Source organism: Harpegnathos saltator, unplaced genomic scaffold (genome assembly GCF_003227715.2).
Source record: "Harpegnathos saltator strain DR-91 unplaced genomic scaffold, Hsal_v8.6 scaffold486, whole genome shotgun sequence".
Taxonomy (NCBI): domain Eukaryota; kingdom Metazoa; phylum Arthropoda; class Insecta; order Hymenoptera; family Formicidae; genus Harpegnathos; species Harpegnathos saltator.
The window spans coordinates 176,999-199,811 of NW_020230300.1; the positions used below are offsets into that span (position 1 = coordinate 176,999).

At 33.2% G+C, this 22,813-nt stretch overlaps 1 protein-coding gene across 1 annotated transcript in view; it reads left to right on the forward strand.

Moving 5' to 3' along the window:
- The window catches only part of LOC105191141 (chitin synthase chs-2), a 62,123-nt gene that overhangs the window by 7,538 nt on the left and 31,772 nt on the right, over positions 1-22,813 (forward strand). Inside the window, exons 2-12 of the mRNA XM_025302347.1 lie at positions 4,669-4,907; positions 5,304-5,603; positions 5,772-5,996; positions 6,981-7,154; positions 7,257-7,328; positions 12,855-13,276; positions 13,376-13,646; positions 19,623-19,897; positions 20,029-20,239; positions 20,364-20,611; positions 20,706-20,898. Of these exons, the coding sequence (XP_025158132.1) occupies positions 4,669-4,907; positions 5,304-5,603; positions 5,772-5,996; positions 6,981-7,154; positions 7,257-7,328; positions 12,855-13,276; positions 13,376-13,646; positions 19,623-19,897; positions 20,029-20,239; positions 20,364-20,611; positions 20,706-20,898 (2,630 nt within the window). The remainder of the gene's footprint in view (positions 1-4,668; positions 4,908-5,303; positions 5,604-5,771; positions 5,997-6,980; positions 7,155-7,256; positions 7,329-12,854; positions 13,277-13,375; positions 13,647-19,622; positions 19,898-20,028; positions 20,240-20,363; positions 20,612-20,705; positions 20,899-22,813) is intronic.

Consider the following 22,813-nt stretch of genomic DNA (forward strand, 5'->3'; position numbering starts at 1 on the left):
TAACATAAATTTTTACAATTGTAAAATTTATTATAAAACTTACCTTTTTAAACAAAAAGGTAAAAAAAGGCGCCAAGTACAAGCGCAACACGTATTGTGTTATTTTTAGAAATATCAAACTCAAATTATTTTTTTTTAATGTATATATGTGTACATAAGTTTTTTTACAAGTAAAACTTATAACTATAATAAAACTCTGCAACACTATTCTACTGTACTGTAAGAAGTGATATATTAGAATAGTAGCGCCAACTGAGAAACCTAACATATATATATATGATTATTGTATACTTAACTTAATATTTTTAGAAATCTCAAATTCAAATTATCTTCTTTTTTAAGATATATATTATGTAATATATGTACATAAATTTTTAAAAGTAAAAATTATATCGCGTTATAAAAATTTTACATGTTTGTTAATAGTGTCCAATATTCAAAAAAATGTATTTTTAAAAGTTATGTTATTCAAAATATTCAAGAAAACCTAGCTTACAAGTAAAATTTATCATTCTTTATTAGAACACTGAGTTATATGGTAATTTTACTTGTTATTGTAACAAATTAATTATTATAACAATGCGATAAAAAATATTTAATACAAAAAATCTTGGCGCGGCTGCATCAAAAACTATCGAACTAAAACTTGATTAATACATACATGACAGCATTTTTATTATAATAAAATGTTCTTGTAAATTCTCTTTATACATATACGGCATAATGTTCTATTTAAGTTTATATAGTATTATAATAAATAAATTATAAACCTTCATTATAGAATATATTATAATAAAAATGGTGTCATGTATTAAACAAGTTTTAGTTCGATATAGTTTTTGGTGCAGCCGCGCCAAGATTTTATGTATTAAATATTTTTTATTGCATTGTTATAATAATTAATTTGTTACAATAACAAGTAAAATAACCATATAATATATAATATATAATATATAATATATATAACCATATAACCATATAACTCAATCTTCTAATAAATAATGATAAATTTTACTTGTAAAAATTTATGTTATTTTATTAAAAAATTTTTCGAACGAAAGTTGCATGGCTTGAAGGACGACACATAACGGAAATGTGGACTTGACCTTGAGTGAAGTGACCTTGTCAAAATCAGGCCAAGGTCATTAATGTTTTTTTAAATAGAAACTACGATTTTTTATTACATATTCTTGTAGCTTATCTCGAGAGCATTCCAAAACACTCTAACAAAGTTACATTTCATCGAGTACTTTCCGAGTTATGAGGCTTGGAACTTAAGGCAAGACCGATCACTGATCCGACCAATTAAGGCAAGATCAATTCGAATATGTCTTTAGCCGTTAATAAGTCTTGGCCTTAGAAGTACGAAATAAAATCTCCTTGCTTTTATTACAATATCCTGTAAGTTAGCAAATATTCTTCACACATACAAACATAGTATTATTATATTTTTATTGAGTAGTGCATTGAACAACTATAACATTGTTCTGAGAGTTTTCTCATTTAGGGCAACGAAACAAATATATTTTATGAATTTTTTTTGCGCAGATAGAAAATTTCACGGTATTCACGGTTCATGTAATTGTTTTTGGAGATTATTTAATACTGTATGAAAAATATTTATTAACTTACAGGATATTGTAATAAAAGCAAAGAGGTTTCATTTCGTACTTCTTGATTCTGTTACAATATTCTTTTATATTTCATACTACATCCTTGTATAACTTAAAATTATTCTTAAAATATTATTAAACAATTCAATAATCAAACCTGTGAACCTGCCCGACTCCGCAAAATAATTAATAAAATATATTTCATTTTCTTGGCGCCGAATATTATTAATACTATTACAAATAATATTACGAATGATATAAATTTTTACAAATAAAATTTGTAAAAATTTGTATTATTTGTAACCTTATTATACAATTACAAATAAAATTACAAATAATAATATTACAAATAATATATATTACAAATAATAATATTATTAAATAATAAAATATTATTTGTAATAATTTCAGTGCGCCGAGTAGACAAAACTTTTCAGTATTGTCATAGAGAGGAAAGGAGAGAGAGACAGTCGCGCCCGCGATTCAGATTATGGGTAAGAAAGAATTAGGCTCGCTCGCTGAGCGAGAACGAGGGCTCGAGAGCGACAAGGAGGGAATGATATTCTCACTCTCTCTCTCGCTCGCTCGGCGCGTCGACAATTGCCGATCGCGTGGCTCACACGGATTGACCGAGCTGACTGTGTACATATATGGAGGGGGGGAGGAGAATCCTCGTGCAAGCCCGTCACCAAATTCGCATCACTGATACCAATGATGTCAAAACCGAACAAGCTGCGGACAAGCTGCGGACAAGCGTAACTTGTAAATACCGGAGATCAATTGTTTATCAGCTCATAGACAATTAATATGACGAGATACCCGCGGAGACCCGTGTACTTCTCTTTCGTCTTTGCGTACAATTGCGATCAATAAAAAATTTTCACGAATTGTTCGGTTTTGACATCATTGGTATACGTGTGTATATGTGTGTGTATGTGTACAATTGCGTACACGTACAATTGCGATATACACTTATCACGTTAGCACTGATCATTTTTATTCATGCTAAAAGAAATAAGTATGATTATGTAAAGAATTTGTCTGCGTATTATTATACATTCTACACAGTTCTCCCTGTGATAGTAAAAATAACACACTTGAACAACCTCTACGCTCATATCACAAAGCCTGATCCACTGCGCTACTAAAGCAAATTGGTAATTCTTCTGCTATAACGACATTAACAGAAAAGACTAAACTTCAAACTGCATTTCTCAAAAACGTTTAAGATTTGCACCGTTTTTGGATAGCATTTGTTACTATTACATCAATATTATACTTTTCTAAAAGCAAAATCGCGCGGTGATTTCAAGGATGAAGATTCCTCTTGTGTGAGATATTAATTATTCATTCTTTATTAATGGGAAAATATTTTCCTTTGGTTTAAATGTCCAAGAAAAGTTATTTGTCCTCTGAGAATCTTTCAATTTTTATGTTCGTGAAAAGTTTATAAAATTCGTAAAGAAAAAAATTATTTTACTACCTACCTGTTAAAGAGTTGCGCATAAGAGATATTTTAACAAATCTGAATCTGAATCAGTCAACAAATTAAATTTTTCATTCAAAGAAGCATATGTAGGGTAAGCATAAGTAAGATAAGTATAAATAATAAATTAAATATTATTCTCTGAATATAATAATAAATAAATGTTTTTTTCTTTAGCTGAATCATCGAAGTAAATATTCTATTATAAATTGACTTTTCGGATTACAATATTATTTGATATTATTTGATAATTTGATTTTTCAGAGTACGCTTTAAAATTGACTCTTCGAAATACGCTATTAAATTGACTTTTCGGAGTACACTTTTGAATTGACTCTTCTGACTACACATTTGTTAGTTGACTCTGTGGAGTACATATTTTTTAATTAACTCTTCGGAGAGAGGAGAAGAGAAACATTTTATATTTTATTTAAAAAATCGTAATTTTTGCAGAAAACTGATTGATGAAGAAAAAAATTAATTCACGACCTCAACGAAGATCTTAAAAAAATTACTGCAAGAAATGAAGTTGTTGTTATTATATACTATATTGTACAATATTAAAACATACGCGCAATAATTATCTATAATTTGCATATATGGGCGTTTATGTAATTATAAGTAATATAAAAGTCATGACAAATTAATGTGGCCGCGTGTTATCTCTGTCGCGTCATTGCTAGAAATCGTCCGAACTCTCGAAATTATTTTCTTCCCGAATTATGAATATAAAACAATGTGGAAAGGAAAATAAGGGGGTGAAAGGGGAGACGGCGACGTCTGCCTTACGATAACATCGCTGCTGGCTCGCTTCGTCGCGATTGTCTATTCGCTGGTGGTGAGACAAAGACCGATTCTTCGTTTTTATCTAACTAATCTAGCTCGCTCGTGAACATAGCACAGAACAGAACCAAATAATTATGGACATAGCACGGAATAGTACCAACAAATCGTGGACATTGGCTTAGTAGTTCATGTCCATGAAAAATGGACCCAGTTGGCGCTGCGAATCAGCCAACTTTTCCATAACGCTGAAAATGCAGCCATGCCCGCTCTTAGGCTTCTCTCTGCCTGGTATATGTGATAAGATTTTTATTTTGACTTGTACTAATGAACTAAATACTACTATTGAACTAAATACTAAATATATTGAACTAAATACTAAATATTTATAAACTAAGTACTAAATATTTATAAATATTGACTAAGGTAAATATTCTATAAAGATATCAATTATCGCATTATTAGGCTTAATATACTTGTGTGGAGTTAACTTTGAAGTTTATATTTTGTAAAAAAATAAAGATAAATTGTAATCTTTTAATTTGTTTATTTTATTTACAAAGTATTGAAAAAAGAGTTTACTTCTTATAAAATAGTATAATTTTATTTGGGGAAAATTGAAACTTATAAAGTAGATAAATATATTCGTATGCGTTGCGTACGAAAAAAAAAGAAAAAGTAACAAAAAGAAAATTTTTAAGAAAGTTGAAAAAGTAAAAATAAGAGTAAAAATGTAAAAAGTAAGATAATGTAAAAGTTATAGCCTTCTAATTATGCATATTCCAGTTCGCAGAAAGATCTTGCACCATGGGACTTGTTCAAAACTTTTCCTGCGCCTTCGAGAGATGGGTCTATGCAGAATAATCATTTTTTGGATAAGATCATTTGGACAATAAAAATATTTGTTTACGGCTTGCTATTCGCTATAGTTTTTTGTGGTGCTGTTGCAGCTAAATCAATTGTTCTATTTGCGACATCGCATTTGCAGAAGATTCGATTATTGCCTCATTGCGATTATAATCTAGGTAGAATTTTAATTATATGATTCAGAAATTATATAAATATTTGTAAAATATTTTTTTATACAATAGCTTTCAGATTTTCCAATGTAATAGAATCTTCTTTTGGTAATATAAAATTTGTAGAATCTTAAATTTTTGTATTTATGAAGTTCGAAATTCATGAAATTTCGATTAAATTATGAAATATCGAATGAAATACAACTTATGAAAATTAAAATTAACAAGAAAAGAAACTTAGTATTTTGATCTATTATTGAAAGAAATTATGTTATTGAACCTTATCTTATCGTTAGTTTGTAGTATTATGTTACAACTCTATCTTACATTTCATTATCATTCTATTTCGGTAAACATTCTTATCAGAGATATTTGTTCATATAAAACTACTGATTTTCTTAGAGATTGAAGGACATAGATATATAATGGAACATATTCAAGATGGCCGTATAGAATGGACTTGGTGTCTGATTTTGATATTTCTTGTGCCGGAATGCATCGGGCTATTAGACGCCTTATGGCATTATTTCTTTAAGAAGAAACCTGAAATGCCAACAATCCAAAGTATTCTACTTCTCATAATGATAGAAACAGGACATACGATCGGACTAGTGTTGTTGACTTTTGTTATTCTACCGGATATTGGCGCAGTGCAAGGTGCTGCTATTTTCTGTTGCCTCTGCTTCATACCAGCATTATTAAGTAAGTTTAATCGGTAAATATTTTGCTTCAATTTAATTTTACAAGACCAAAAGTATACGTTAATAATCTTAGTACAACTTAGAACGATGAAAAATGTTATTATTTCATTCCTATCTTCCACTCGCTGATTTAATTGTTAAATCTTAACATTATTAATATCTTCAACAGATTTACTTTCGCAAAACAGAAAGAATCGGAATTTAACGGCAAAGAAGTTTACATTGTTTATCATTTGCGATGTGCTGTCATTGATTGCACAACTCAGTGGAATGTTTTTATGGCCCTTGATTGAGCATGACGTTCATAAAACTTCTACATGGGTCTTTCCCATTGCATTGCTGCTATGCTCGAGTCGTTGGTGGGGTAATTTTGTATCGTCCTACAGCAATATCGGTACGTTTGAATTATTTAGAGATATTCAATTGTTATGAATTAAATAACTCTATCTTTTTAAAAATTTATTTCCATAAATTTTCATAAAAGAATCTTTTAGTTTATGAAGACAATGATTATGAAGATCAAGAAAGAGCTTTGCATTATCTTAAACCAGAGCTCGGCAAAATGTGCACGCGACGGCCGATTTTCGACTATCTCCGCCCACCGCTTTCCTTTACATCGTCGCTCCGCGTGCTGCCTACAAGCCGCTCGAGTCTCAGGAGCGTGTTTCCAATAGTTTTCCACGTCACCCATGAAGTACTATTGTAAACGCGTTTTTTTTTTTAAGTGGTATCCCCAGTAAGCCTAATCCACTGATGACTGTAACAACCCGTAACTAACTGAACAGAAGCGAAATAAAATATGTTAAATGAAGAATATTCAGTTCGATTTTCGACGTCTTTTATTGGTAAGAGTGGAAACGTTAATTTGGATATTGCATGTAGCGAGCCGCATAAGACGTGGTAAGGAATCGTCGCTTAAAGAAGAACACTTCTCATTTTTTATAAATTTCATTTTTGAAAAATGAAGAGGCCTACTGGGGATACCACTTAAAAAAAAACGCGTCAACAATAATACCTTATGGGTGACGTGAAAACTATTGGGAACACGCTCTTGAGGCTCGAGCGACTTGTGGGCAGCGCGCGGAGCGGCGAGGTAAAGGGAATAGCGGTGGGCGGAGATAGTCGAAAATCGGCCGTCGCGTGCACATTTTGCCGAGCTCTGTCTTAAACCGACGAATCAACAATACATATGTCAAATAATGATAATGTATCTCTCATAATATACAAAATCTACTTTTTATCATGTATTTTTATACTTATTTTTCCATGAAACGGATTTAATTTATCGTAGTCAATCGAGATCTTTGCGGCGTAATTATCGTAAATAGCAAAGTAGGATATCTTGTCCGAAATATTTTATTTTTAATTATTGGAATAGGTCTAGTGCGTTACTTGTCATCTGTGAAAAAGAATCTTGAAGCAGGCCAACACATTATACAAGGAGGAGTATCCATTTGGAGAACGTTTATTTTCATCGCAGGCGCTCTTACCGTCAGTATGTGTAATGGGATAAACGCTCAAGACTTCTTCTCACCTAAATTTCACGAAATATGTAAGATTAAGCTAATTCCAGTTATGAAAAACGGCTTTCAGGATCATATCATTCTCACTTACTTTATCAATATCATATTGCAAGAAAATTCTTATTTTCTAGTTACAAACAGCTCTATACCTCTTTATGTTTTGGTGATTCAATCTATCTGTGCCATAATTGTGTACCAGGCTTGTAAGTACTTGTTTACATAGACGAGTCTACTGAAATTACATTATAAGAGAACTTTACATCAATCCAAATAATAGAAGAGAAGGTGATATTATGGGTCTTCATTCACATTTTGTACGATAACTTTGTCAATAATCAATATTTTAAAGTGAGAACTGAATGATTACATTTGTCACATATATGTTATTTAATCAATTATAGACTCACAAGGAGAGTGTCACAACTGTCCCTCACCGATTTGAATGGGCTTCGGATATGTTGTAGAGCATAAAAAACTAAGGGATATATATTTTTTTATATCGACTTCGGAGCATGTTTAGGGGGTGAAACCACCCCTTGAAAAAATAGCCGTTATCATTTTTATCAAATATTTTCTAAATTATGAGTCATATGAAAAAAAGTTTCAGACAAAAGTTTTACAATATTTTATGCTCTTTGCAACCATGTATTTTTAGTATGTAGTTTTTTAAAATTTCAAATGTTGAACTACTCCCCCCCTTCTCGTTCTACTCTGGCAAAATTTTTAAGTTTTTGTAAGGACAAAAATTGTAGAGCATTAAATACCAAATCCATCCATATATAATATTAGAAAATGGTATTTAATATTTTGGACAAAACGCAATGAGAAAACTTCATGGTATATGTGCCGCTCTGCCCGAGTAGATAGATACTATAGGTATAGATAGTTACGCTGTGATATTTCTCTACAATTGCACTACGCTTCACGACTGCTTGTGCATATTTCTTATGCTACAATTAATCGTAATTATATGATATACAATATTACACGAAATAAAAATGCTTGATGAAAACGTGAACAATAGAATAATTTGCATATATAACAGTAGTAAATGTGTGTGCAGCATCGCTATTTGTACAAAAGCTCCAAATGTATATTTTCTTCATTTAATGTGTAAAATTTATGTTCATTACAATCTGAAAGGTAAGGGTCGATTAAGGATAATTAAAATGATTAAAAAAGTATTTCATGCAATGCACGTGAAATAATGAAACACATTATCATCAGCCTAATTAGAAAACCTCCTAACTTCAATTTTTGACAAAATTAAGATACTTATTTTGTTCGATTTATCTCGTCGACTTTGGTCGAATAAAATGAGTCTTAATTTTGTCAAAAATTGGAATTAAGAGGTTTTTTAATTAGGCCGACGTTATGTTACCTCTGCAAGCGTGTAGTGTGACAATACAATATATTTTATTAATTGCTGAATGAAACATAACGAAGGGCTTAACAAAAATTATGGAGTAATAATTTATAGGATAGAGAGGAACAATACAATAAATTATAGAACAATAACACGTTATTATATATATTTCACAATAGTAATAAACAAATCAATATAGTATTTGCATATAAACGAAAAATAAATGTTACGTTTGTGGCACATATTCGTTGTAAAGGTGGTGATTATGGAAAAAATGTGTGATACAAAGTGATTTTTTGCACCAAGAGCAAATAATTATGGCAGTTTTGCCACAAATATCGCATTTTATTTTAGAATCATTTTGGAAACAAAACTCAACCGGTGTTTCGAATTCGCCTGGCCTACTCTGTAAATATCCACTTTTAAACCACGCATATTTAAATAAATTGTGAAACCTGGGTGACGAGAATTGATGGTGCGTTAATGACTGCAGTTTTAAAATATTGTTTCTAACATGAAGATCAATTGCAAGGTCTAATAGCATTACAATATCAGAAAAATGTTTAATAAAATTTTTCCATAATCGAAAGCCATATACATCTAATGGTTGTATTTTTCCCGTTGTACCGGCCGGAATAGTTAGGAAAACAATATCTGATGCAAAATCCGATCTAGTTTCCTGATTTATATTGGGACAATGTCCACTCCATGAATTTAATAATAATACGGATTGTGGTCCGACATTCGGAAAAAATATTTCTCTCAATCAGGTTTTCATATAATCTGATGTCATTTTACCTGATTTGGAAGCCATTACAAAAATATTAGGAGCATTGAATAAATTTTCCTGTACTCGTGGACCGAACGTTCCTGTTGATTCTTTTAATACAATTAACAGAAGCGACAATAATCTACCATCAACGGAAATAGTTGGCTGTATAGTATAACTATGCGTGGTTGCTGATACAGATTGCACTACGGATTCCATTTTCTTTGTACCTTTTTGTGCTAAGGTACGACCGGTATGAAGTTCTAATTGGAACCTACTTTGATCTGAATTGTAAATATTTTCCACCCCGTATCGATCAATATAATATTTGACATTTGTAATAAATGTATCGCATTTATTTTCTAACTCTGATTTGGATAACAGGATTTTTTCGTGACAAATTTGGTTATTTTCCTAGACACAATATTATGTTTCTTTTTGAATCTTTGTACCCAGCTAGGTGATGCTATGAATCCAGGCATATTTTTCTCTTCTTGTGCTCCATTACCCCACCAAGCAATGTTAATATCATGAATAATGACTCCTTTTTCAAGTACTTCAGCGAAACGGTTTAGTCTATATTCAGAAATTGCTTTTAATTTTTCATTTCTGCTACCACCTGCATTGATATAGTCCTCCCATCGTCGTAATTGTCGAATTGATGTAACTTTTTTGTACCTTCGTCTAACTCCTTCAATCGTTCTTGGTCTTATTTTACCGCTCTTTTAGAATTCCACAGCCTTCCTTTTATAGTCACTTGATATTTCTGCTTCAACATCAGTACAAATAACTTCTTCTGAAAGATAATCCTCATCTTCATCATGCTCCAACAAATCAACTCTTTCCGCCTGTGAGATCTCATTTGTATCATAGAAATCAAGTGTTTTCTCCTCTTCTATTAGAATGTCCATTTTATTTTTCATGTCTGTGAGCATATTTATAATCTTCTCCTTCACTTCCATTTCTTCCGAAGTTACCGGAGTTTGTAGAAGGTTACGAGCAGTGAATGTTGCATATAGCAACAGTATAACATTCCATGGGTTAAATGGAATCATTCTACAAAATATTAAAATTTAACTATTGTTTAATGCTGCTCCGGTCTTCTGTATATTATAATATTAATAACTCCACAAAGTGTATAATAATTTAAATAATATAAATATGAAGAATGACAAGCGTAAGACAATAATACAATACAATAAATACTTACATAATTTCACAAAATTATAGTGTATAACACACTTCTTTACACTATGAACTCATGAAATGAACTGCCCATTTCCAAATATTACAGACATTTTTATAGTCTGCATAGTGCGCAATACGATCAGATGAGCTAATTATAGTGCGCATGACGATCACATGATACCGTTTCATGCGAAACGAAAACAAAATTTATTTATAGAAGTAAAGTATAAATAAATTGTTTTTGATGTACTGCAACACAGTTGACTTTGCTTTGTATATACGGCATTATAAATGCTCAGAAATAAATGTTTAACTTATAATTATATATAATTTATAATTATATATAATTATATATAAAATATGTTCGCATATTATTATATATAAAGATATAAAATTATATATAAATTGTTATATATAATTACATATATTTATATATGAGATTATATATATAACCATATATAATTATGTCAAATTAAATATTATTTTATTTAATTATATTTAAACAATTTCCCGAATGAACACGTTAACGAAACAAAAGAAAGTGTAAAATCTATCTGTCGACAAAATCCGCAATCACTTAGTTGTCAACCCAATATATAAGTTTGTGTTATTCGAAACTTGTCTGTGTAGAGTCCTTATTTGTAACAATGAAGGATTTATAAAATATTCCGTCCGAATCCGGTCAACGAAAGTTGAGTGTTTTCATGACTAGATAAACGTTACTCACCAACAGTAAACGCCGAAGCCCCGCTATTTGCAAGTATTATGTGTGAAAAGTCAAAACCCTACAGCGCCCAATGGCTTCGATAACAAACGTGGTTCACCTGTAGGTTAAACAAAAATAAGGAGCAACGCAGATTCGCCAAGAAAAACAACTTCAACAAAGTAATCGTTCACCAACTGAATCAAACACAGACAGTCGCAATGAAATCGAGCACATGGTTCAATAATAAACAATAACCATTATTAGCGTGCGATAAGAGATATAATAAACATTGACTATTATTGGCGTGCGACCACGTTCAAAAATCAAGGACGAGTGACGAGTACCAGATGGCAGAAAGACTTAAAATATATTTCGAAAACTCTGTTTGTAAACAGGATGGTACATTATAATCTATCGAGTATTTTGATTATGGATAGATAATTCAGAAAATATACATTTGAAATTTCTGTACAAATAGCGCGCCCCACACGCATTTGCTACGTTGTTATATATGCGATTTATCTCTGTTCACAAGTTTATTTTGTGTAAAGGACTGGTCTCACGATTGTGTTAATAATTTTCTATACGCTAACTTTTATGAAGTTGCATATGGAACATTATATGATAACGTTCATGATTTTGAATTGTTAGTGTTATTGTTTCTGTCGAAATCATGAAGGTTGCCATGCAGAACTCCGTGCACAACTTCATAAGTTAACATATAGAAAATCATTAACACAATCGAGCATCGTGAGATTAATATCATATCATTACGATTAATTATAGCATAAGAAAATATGCACAAGCAGTTGTGAAGCATAGTGCAATTGCAGAGAAATATCACAGCGTAACTATCTATACCTATAATATCTATCTACTCGGGCAGAGCGGCACATATACCATGAAGTTTTCTCATTGCGTTTTGTCTAAAATATTAAATGCCATTTTCTAATATTATATATGGATGGATTTGGTATTTAATACTCTACAATTTTTGTCCTTACAAAAACTTAAAAATTTTGCCAGAGTAGAACGAGAAGGGGGGGAGTAGTTCAACATTTGAAATTTTAAAAAACTACATACTAAAAATACATGGTTGCAAAGAGCATAAAATATTGTAAAACTTTTGTCTGAAACTTTTTTTCATATGACTCATAATTTAGAAAATATTTGATAAAAACGATAACAGCTATTTTTTTCAAGGGGTGGTTTCATCCCTCAAACATGTTCCGAAGCCGATATAAAAAAATATGTATCCCTTAGTTTTTGATGCTCTACAACATATCCGAAGCCCATTCAAATCAGTGAGGGACAGTTGTGACACTCTCCTTGTCAATGATGCCAGGAACGCAATCCGGTAGCACAGCACAACGCGTGAGGGGTAGCGCACTATATAACGCACTATAGCGCAATATATAACATCTTAAAAAACATTTCGAAATAATTGAAAATAAAAATACGTTATAAAAATTGCTAGCTGTTGTGTACTGATCTACTGATATATTAGTATTACTGCACTAACAGCATACTATTAAACAAATCATTCTATAAATAACTGAAATTACTACTTAATAACGGGTACATTGAGAATGGCCATAATATCTACAAGGGCCATAATATTATCTTCTCCGCTACTAGAACCCAAAAATGTTTAAAGAATATCCGAGAGAAATAAAATCCTTAGATTTCAATGGTTTCAGGTAAATTCGCCTACAGAAGTCAAATGCATCAATTTGGTTTCGCATTTCCAACGAGTTTAGTCAGTCTTGGAACAATGTGTTTGATCGTAGCAATATGCATTGCCAGGAATAAAGACACTTGTGCCTTTTATAATCTTGTACCGGATTATCTTTTCTTCGGAGATACTACGTTTAAAGATTGGACCGAGTTCTTCTCCAGCTGGTATGTTTGGTGCTGGCCAATATGGCTGTTATCACAAATATGGATCACGATGCATTTGTGGACCACCGAAAATGAAAGATTAGCGCAAGTAGAGAAAATATTCTCCACGATCATTTACGATTCACTTATGATTGATCAATGTTTAGCTTTGAATAGAAGAACACAGTATGAAAATATTAATGAAGATGATAAGAGGATCAACGATAATACTAAATTTTCAGTAAGAAGTTAAAGAAATCATTATTTAATAACTTATTTTTAAAAATTTCATGTACTTATTGACATTATTCTATTTGTTACCAACTAATTAAAATTTCAGAACGGTGTCCTGAAAAGTGAAACTATTGATATAAGTTTAAGTGATGGAATAATTGAACAGGACCTGGGCAATATTGATCTGGACATAACAGGTAGTAAGCGCAAGGACCGAGTCACGAGAATTTATGCATGTGCCACAATGTGGCACGAAGAGAAAAATGAGATGAATCAGTTGGTAAACAGCATCTTGCGATTAGACAAAGATCAGTGCGCAATGCGCGTTACGCAGAAACATTATAAGGTTTACATCAAGGATTATTACGAACTGGAAAGTAAGCCACTAATTATAAGCAATTACAATTACAATTAAAAGACATAATAGAAATTACAATTTTACCTCTAATAATAGATATTACATATACAAGCAGTAAGATAATTTGTGTTTGAAAGAAATATAATGAGTCTTACTATTATATCAATTATATGAATTTATTATTATATTAATATATATATTGATATATATATATTATGTTATATTGCATATACAGGGTGATCCGAAATTCGCGCATACGGAGTATGGGACATGATACTTTATACTAAAATAAACAACTTTTTCCTTTAGCAAAATTGCGTCCGACAAGTAGTTTTTGCAGGAGAACGTGTTAAAGTTAATGAATAAGCGCTCTTGTCTATGTAGCGCTTAGGACCGGCGCGCGCGCCTTACTCACGTGTACCTAGTCAGTAACTAGTATTCATAAGTAATGTCTTTTAAGACGCTCATACGGCTCTATTGTGATTAGTTTACATCTTAAAACTGTACTTAAGACAATCTTAAATAATAAGAATCAATTATGGACAATATCGGAATTTGACTTTCTTCCGTATTGTATTGCTTAAATAATGCAAAATTAATAAAATAATTACTTTATTTATTACGTAATAAATAAATAAAAAATTATCTGATTGCACAATATCATCTGAAAATAAAAATAAATGTAACTAATAATATGCTTTGCGAATTGTGAAATCCCGGTATTATTTAGTTTATAGTTGATTCTTATTATTTAAGATTGTCTTAAGTACAGTCTTAAGATGTCGTAAACTAATTACAACAGAGCCGTATGAGCATATTAAAAGACTACTTATGAATACTAGTCACTGATTAGGTACACGCGAATAAGGCATACACGCCGATCCTGAGCGCTATACACAGTCTGTCCCAGATCCAATGAGACTGGTCTAAAAAAAATACAAAGCGTTTATTATTTTGATTTTTTATTCTTATTTATTCAAAATAGTCTCCTTCTGAGTCAATACAGCGCTGGAAACATTCAACAAATTTTTCGAAACATTTTTTATACTCATCGGCTGGAATGGCCTTTAGTATGGCGGTCGAAGTCTTTTGGATGACCGGGATGGTATCGAAACGATTTCCTTTCATCGCCAATTTCAGTTTGGGAAATAGCCAGAAGTCGCAAGGAGCCAAATCAGGTGAATACGGTGGATGATCGATAACAATGATGCCTTTTTTGGTCAAGAATTCACGTATCATGATGGCTTTGTGCGATAGTGCATTATCGTGCAACAAAAACCAACTGCCTAGCTCTCGATATTCCGGTCGAACTCGTCGAATTCTGGCCCACAATCGTTGTAGGAGTCCCAGATAATATCTGGGCAGACACACAGCGGTCGCTTCGAAGAATTTCTTCGACTTTCTCGATGTTTTCTTCATTGCGAGTGGTTTTTGGCGGCGGTGCTCGGTCATCGTCTGCAAGGTCCTCACGACCGTCACGGAATCGACCAAACCAACGGAAAACCTGTGCACCGGACATGCTCATCCCCGTACACATTTTTTAGCGTTTCGTACGTTTCTGCACCACTTTTACCCAATTTAAAACATGTTCCATGTTGGTTTTTCGACCGACGTACACAAAGTAACTTTACATAAAATGTCAAACCACAGTGAAATATCAACCGAATTCGCTCAAATTTTGAGGTTAAGTAGATGAAGGGTAGAACAGTCACCTACCATCATTCACTCATAGATATCGCTGCGCTAAGAACTTTGATGGAACCAGTCTCATCGTATCTGGGACAGACTGTGTATAGACAAGAGCGCTTATTCGTTAACTTTAACATGCTCTTCTGCAAAAACTACTTGTCGGACGCAATTTTGCTACAGGAAAAAGTTGTTTATTTTAGTATAAAGTATCATGTCCCATACTCCGCATGCGCGAATTTCGGATCACCCTGTATACAGGGTGTTTGATAGCTCATCATGCAGACGAAAGTTGGAGATAGATTGGGTGTAGCCGAGAAGAAAAGTCATGTACCATAATGTCAAATTGGCAATAGTTATCGAGTTATTAATTAAAACATGTGAGCCAACGAGCGCGTAAAGAGCGGAGGGCGACCGCAGTAAACACATAGACATTTGATACAGGCGGAGTCAGCGAGTGGCGATAGGCGAGCGCGCGCGGCGAGGGGCAACGTAAACAACAAGAGGCGAACGCGCGCGACGAGGAGCGAGCGAGCACAAGCGACAAGAGGCGAGCGAGCGCGACGAAGAGCGAGCGAGCGCGAACGATGAGGAGTGAGCGAGCTATAAGGAAAAACCTATAAAGAAAAAGCTCGCTCGCTCCTCGTCGCGCGCGATCACCTTTTGTCGCTTACGTTGCCCCTCGCCGCGCGCGCTTGCCTACCGACACTCTCTGACTCCGCCTGTATCAAATGTCTACGTGCTTACTGCGGCCGCCCTCCGCTCTCTACGCGCTCGTTGGCTCACATGTTTTAATTAATAACTCGATAACTATTACCAATTTGACATTATGGTACATGACTTTTCTTCTCGACTACACCCAATCTATCTCCAACTTTCGTCTGCATGATCAGCTATCAAACACCCTGTATATATATATATATTTTTTTTTTTTTAATATAATAATAAACTCATAATATACAGGGTGTTTGATAGCTGATCATGCAGACGAAAGTTGGAGATAGATTGGGTGTAGTCGAGAAGAAAAGTCATGTACCATAATGTCAAATTGGTAATAGTTATCGAGTTATTAATTAAAACATGTGAGCCAACGAGCGCGTAGAGAGCGGAGGGCGGCCGCAGTAAGCACGTAGACATTTGATACAGGCGGAGTCAGAGAGTGTCGGGAGGCAAGCGCGCGCGGCGAGGGGCAACGTAAACAACAAGAGGCGAACGCGCGCGACGAGGAGCGAGCGAGCGCGAACGACGAGGAGCGAGCGAGCGCAAGCGACAAGAGGCGAGCGAGCGCGACGAAGAGCGAGCGAGCGCGAACGACGAGGAGCGAGCGAGCTATAAGGAAAAAGCTATAAAGAAAAAGCTAATTAATAACTCGGTAACTATTGCCAATTTGACATTATGATACGTGACTTTTCTTCTCGGCTACACCTAATCTATCTCCATCTTTCGTCTGCATGATCAGCTATCAAACACCCTGTATATACAGTCTGTAAAGTAAGAGCGTGTACATAAATGGCAGTTGGTTTCAAATATCGTCCTAGTTCTTTTGTGAGCCGATAGATGAAATCTTTGTCGTGAATGCTTTGTCACAAAAGATTCAGTTGGCGTCGAACTCTAACCTGAGAAACACGTTAACCGTCATGAGTTCCGCATACGCATCGCGCTACGAGGTTGTGTTCCTTTGTTCCAACCCCAAAGGACCAAAAATGTCATATGCAGTGGCTGCTAAATACATGGGAAAGTCAAAATCGTTCGTCGCTAAGTGGGTTCAGCAATATAAGAAGATAAAAAATGTCGATGACTTGCCAGAACGTGGCTTGATAGGCAAAGTGACACCGAATATGGAAAAAAAAATTGTGAATTTGTTTAAGCGGAACCCGACCTTAACATTGCGACAAAGAGCAGCAAAATTAAAACAGAAGGATATAGAAGTATCACATACAACTATTCAAATCCACCTCCTTGCGCATAACCTCAAATATCGAAGCACAATGAAGAAATCACTGTTAGACGAAAAACATGTGACGAAAAGATTTGCTTGGGCAAAAGAGAAGTTGGACCGAGATTGGAGCAACGTGATCTTTACGGACGAAGCTTCTGTTTGGGGATATATTGCCATCCGACGTTCCTGGTCAACCTTGACCAATAGATTAATACAACGGACTGTTAAACACTCTATAAAAGTTCATCTGTGGGGCTGCTTTTCGAAACAGGGTTTTGGAGCGTTACATCTGTTTACATACAATTTAAATGCTCCGAAAATGCTTAAAATTTATGAGAAGTATTTGTTGCCGACTGCTGAACGATGCTTCATCAAAAAAACGAGGACTGGATCTTACAGGAAGACAACGACCCAAAACACCAGAGCAAGCTTTGCACCGAATGAAAAGAGCAGTCTGGCATCGTCACACTTGATTAGCCATCGCAGTCGCCAGATGCAAATCCCATTGAAAATGTGTGGGCATATATCAAGCACAAGCTTTGAGGAAAAAAAGTGTGCACTTTGAAGCAACTGACACGACAAATTCATCTCATTTGGAGGTCTTTATCGAACGAATGCGCAGTCAACTAAGTGGAAAGTATGCCTCGGAGATGCCAGGCAATTATCAATGCCGGTGGTGACTGGACTCATTATTAATGGTATAGCATTTTTCTTCTCATGGAGTACAACAAATCCATGTACTTAAAAATCATTAAAAATAAATTTTTCTATACATTAACCCGTACACGCTCTTACTTTATAGACTGTATATATACAGGATGTCCCAAAAGTAACTGACCACTCTAATAACTCTTCAGTATTGAAGTTTCAAGGAAAATGATCTGAGTAAAAGTTGTAGAGATTTAAGTAAGCTACCTTATAATGACCTTGACCTCTATTTTCAAAGTCATTTGAAGGTCAACTTGTGTTTTTTAAATGGGAATCCTTATTTTTATACTGTTTTTTTCTACTAGTTAATTTGAACAACTTTTGTCTAAAATATTTTTTTATTTGTCTAATATTTTTTGAGATATTTGAGGAAAACTTGATAACTTTTTCAATATTTAACTTACGATAACTCGCTAACTATTTGTCGGAAGAAAGTGGTACTAGACTTTCTTGCTTTATTTAGTCTCAAGAATATATTGTTACAATAGCGCCCTGATTTTTGTTAATTTGGTGATTTTGAAATTTCTAAAAGTCAGTAAGTTAACAAAAGTCAGGGCGCTATTGTAATAATATATTCTTAAGACTAAATAAAGCAAGAAAGTCTAGTACTACTTTCTTCCGACAAATAGTTAGCGAGATATCGTAAGTTAAATATTGAAAAAGTTATCAAGTTTTTCTCAAATATCTCAAAAAATATTAGACAAATAAAAAAATATTTTAGACAAAAGTTGTTCAAATTAACTAGTAGAAAAAAACAGTGCAATAAAAAATAAGGGTTCCTGTTTAAAAAACGCAAGTTGATCTTCAATTGATCTTAAAATAGAGGTCAAGGTCAAAGTCAAAGTCATCATATGGTAGCTCACTTAAATCCCTACAACTTTTATTTAGATCATTTTCCTTGAAATTTTAATACTGCAGAGTTATTAGGGTAGTCCTCTACTTTTGGGACACCCTATATATTCAATTATTTTTATTTTTATATTTAATAATTTTTATATTTAATAATTTAATAATTTTGAAATTTCCAGAAGTCGATAAGTTAACGATTAAGTTAACAAAAATTAGGGTACTATTATAGTAATATATTCTTGATAGTAAATAAAGTCTAATACTATTTTTTCTTTCGACGAATAGTTAGCGAGATATCGTAAGTTAAATGTTGAAAAAGTTACCAAGTTTTCCTTAAATATTTCAAAAAATATTAGGCGAATAAAGAAATGTTTCAAACAAAAGTTGTTAAAATTAATTGGTATAAAAAGATGATATAATAAAAAAATTGGGTTTTCTATTTAAAAAAATTACGTAGACCTTCAACTGACCTTGAAAATGCCCTCTAAATAAAAAACTAATACTACCATTCTCTTTACCCTTCGAAATCATGGAACAGGTGTTTTAGCTTTTTTTAATAGCTTTCATAGTTTTCGAGATTTTTTACCTATTACGTTTGAAATTGAGTACGCAGTATATATTATATGAGTTTATTATTATATTAATATAAGAGAGTTAATATAATGAGTTTTATTATTATATTAATTTAATCTTTTAATTAAAATTTCTGATTTTCCCTTTATTTTAGCTAAGAATCTATATTTTCGAATCTACAATTATAAAATTGATCGAATGTTTGTCGAATACAAAATATTCTGCATTTTTTTTCATCAGCGCATATTTTCTTCGACGACGCGTTTTGTTGCATGCATGGCTGTATTGGTTTATGTGACCACGATGAGAATGAGACACAAGTCAATCAATATGTAGTAATGCTGGTGGAGACGGTTCAAAGAAATGTGGAGAACATGTATATGCGTTCTTCGCCTCCCAACAAATACCCAACACCTTATGGTGGTCGTCTCATGTGGACATTACCAGGAAAAACTCAACTGATAGTTCATCTAAAGGATAGTAATAAGATTAGACAAAGAAAACGATGGAGCCAGGTATGGGAATAGAGATAAAAATATATAGATGCATAAGAAACATATAAAATGAATAAATAGATATTTTATCAAGTTCTTATTAAGATCATATAATTATAAATTCTTAAAATCGTTATTGTTGTATCATCTAGGTCATGTACATGTATTATCTTCTGGGCTATCGTTTGATGGCATTGCCAATCGACGTAAATCGGAAAGAGATCATCGCTGAGAACACATACATTCTTACGCTAGATGGGGACATTGACTTTCAACCATCGGCTGTTAAAGTTCTGGTAGATTTAATGAAAAAAGATAAAGATCTCGGTGCTGCATGTGGTCGGATACATCCAATCGGATCAGGTATAGTCTACAGGATTGGATAAATTGATGTTAAATATTTTAATCTAAATGAGATAGGATCTTAAAATTTTATGTAACATTTATTGTTAGGATCTTTTAGATTTTTACGTTTTCTTATGTATAGGTCCAATAGTTTGGATACAAAAGTTCGAGTATGCTATCGGTCATTGGCTACAGAAATCTACGGAGCACACGATCGGTTGTGTTCTGTGTAGTCCTGGTTGTTTCTCCTTGTTTAGAGCGAATGCATTGATGCAAAATAATGTGATGGCAAAATACGCCACCAAGTCAACCGAGGCCAGACACTACATTCAGTACGATCAAGGTGAGGATCGATGGCTCTGCACATTGTTGCTCCAAGTGGGTTCACGAGTAAGTAATCAACTTGAAGAATACTAAAGAATGAAAAAGACATAAAGCAATAAATAAATAACCATAATCTATTGTTACAATTTGATTTTATCAGGTCGAGTATTCAGCAGCTAGTGATGCGTATACTCATGCACCGGAAGTTTTTACAGACGTATTCGTACAACGTCGCAGGTGGATTCCTTCTACTCTCGCGAATATATTTGATTTACTGATGACAGCCAGACTAACGAGAAAAAAAAACAATGATATCTCGTGGTTATATATCGCTTATCAATGGGTTCTGATGGGTATGTATTTCACACATGTTACTAACGCAAGTCTCTACTATTAAGTCTCATGTTAATAAATATCCGTACAAACTAACCTTTTAAAAAAAAAAAGGTAAAAAGGCGCCAAGTTCACGCACTTCATGTGGAATTATTTTACATTTACAAAAGCAAATGCTCTTATAAAAAATATTAGGAATACAAATAAGTTTCCGCCGTTTTCTATCAAAAATTAGGAATTTATTGTGAAAGAACGGTACATTACGTTTTATTCAAAGTATTGTCCATCACTAGCCACTACTTTTTCCCATTTTTCTGGCAGCATTCGGATACCACGTCGGAAGAACTCTTCATCTTTTGAGGCTATCCACGAATCGACCCAATTTTTAGTATCTTTATATGATGTAAAGTGCTGCTTAGACAGGCCATGTGCCATCGACCGGAACAAATGATAATCGGAAGGGACAATGTCTGGTGAATTCGGCGGGTGGGGTAGGACTTCCCAATTAAGTGTTTCCAAATAGGTTATGACCGATTTTGCAATATGTGGCCGAGCGTTGTCATGTAGGAGAATAATTTTGTCATGTCTGGAGTAGTAATGGGTGCGTTTTTCCTTGAGTGCTCGGCTCAATCTCATTAATTGTGTTCGGTAGAGAGTTCCAGTAATGGTTTCGCTTGGTTTGAGCAACTCATAATACATGACACCAAGCTGATCCCACCAAATACACAGCATGAGTTTTTTCCATGAATATTCAGTTTGGCTGTCGAGCTGTTGAAGCATGGCCAGGTGGTCCCCATGATTTTCTCTTCTTTCTTCTTCTCTTCTTTCTTCTTCTCTTTTTTCTTTGGTTATCGTAGTGGATCCATTTTTCATCACCAGTGACTATACGATGCAAAAAACCCTTTCTTTTATGCCTGGCAAGCAGCATTTCACACGTGAAAAATCGGCGTTCAACGTCTCTCAGCTTCAGTTCATATGGAACCTAATTTCCTTGTTTTTGAATCATTCCCAACGATTTTAAACGATGTGAAATTGCTTGTTGAGTTACTTCTAATGTAAGTGCAAGTTCTTGCGTTTGGCACGAATCTTCCTCCAATAATGCTTCCAATTCCGTGTCTTCGTACACTTTGGGCCTTCCACTACGTTCTTTGTCTTCCACGTCAAACTCACCGTTTTTAAACTTTTGAAACCACTCACGACAACTTCTCTCACTTAAAGCAATCTCACCATATGCTTCTACAAGCAATCGATGCGCCTCAGCTGCAGATTTCTTCAAATTAAAGAAGTAAATCAAAAGTTCCCGCAAATGACGCTTATTCGGCACAAAACTTGACATATTCGCACGAAATAAATTATGTGTTGCTGATACGGAGTCACTAATACTTCAAGGTTATGTTCTTACCAGATGTCCAAACTTACGATATTACGTTTTACATCTGACAATTTCAACATAACCTTCTAGTGGGGCCATCTTTTGTCAAACGGCGGAAACTTATTTATACTCCTATTTTATTTAATATTTTATTTATAAAATAACAAATCTAAAAATGTTACAAAAATAGAAAATATTATTAAAACCATTTTCAATAAAAAAAAGTATCAGATAGATCAAATAAAAATAAATTATACAAAATATGACAAAAAATGAGATAAAGAAAATTAATTTGAAACGAAGATAGCCCAATCTAAAAAGAAAATTGGATATATTAAGTATAATGTTATTATAAACCAAACTGAAATAATTTTTATATTAAGTAAAATGTTATAATAAATTATAATAAAAAGTAGTGAAAGTGAAATTGAAAATTGCAACTGATAACGAGAAAATATATAAAAAATAGTTAACTTTAAAACAAAGAAGTAATTTGGAGCAAAAAATATTAAATTTTTTATATAATATGAATGTTTCCTTTTTATATATATATATATATATAT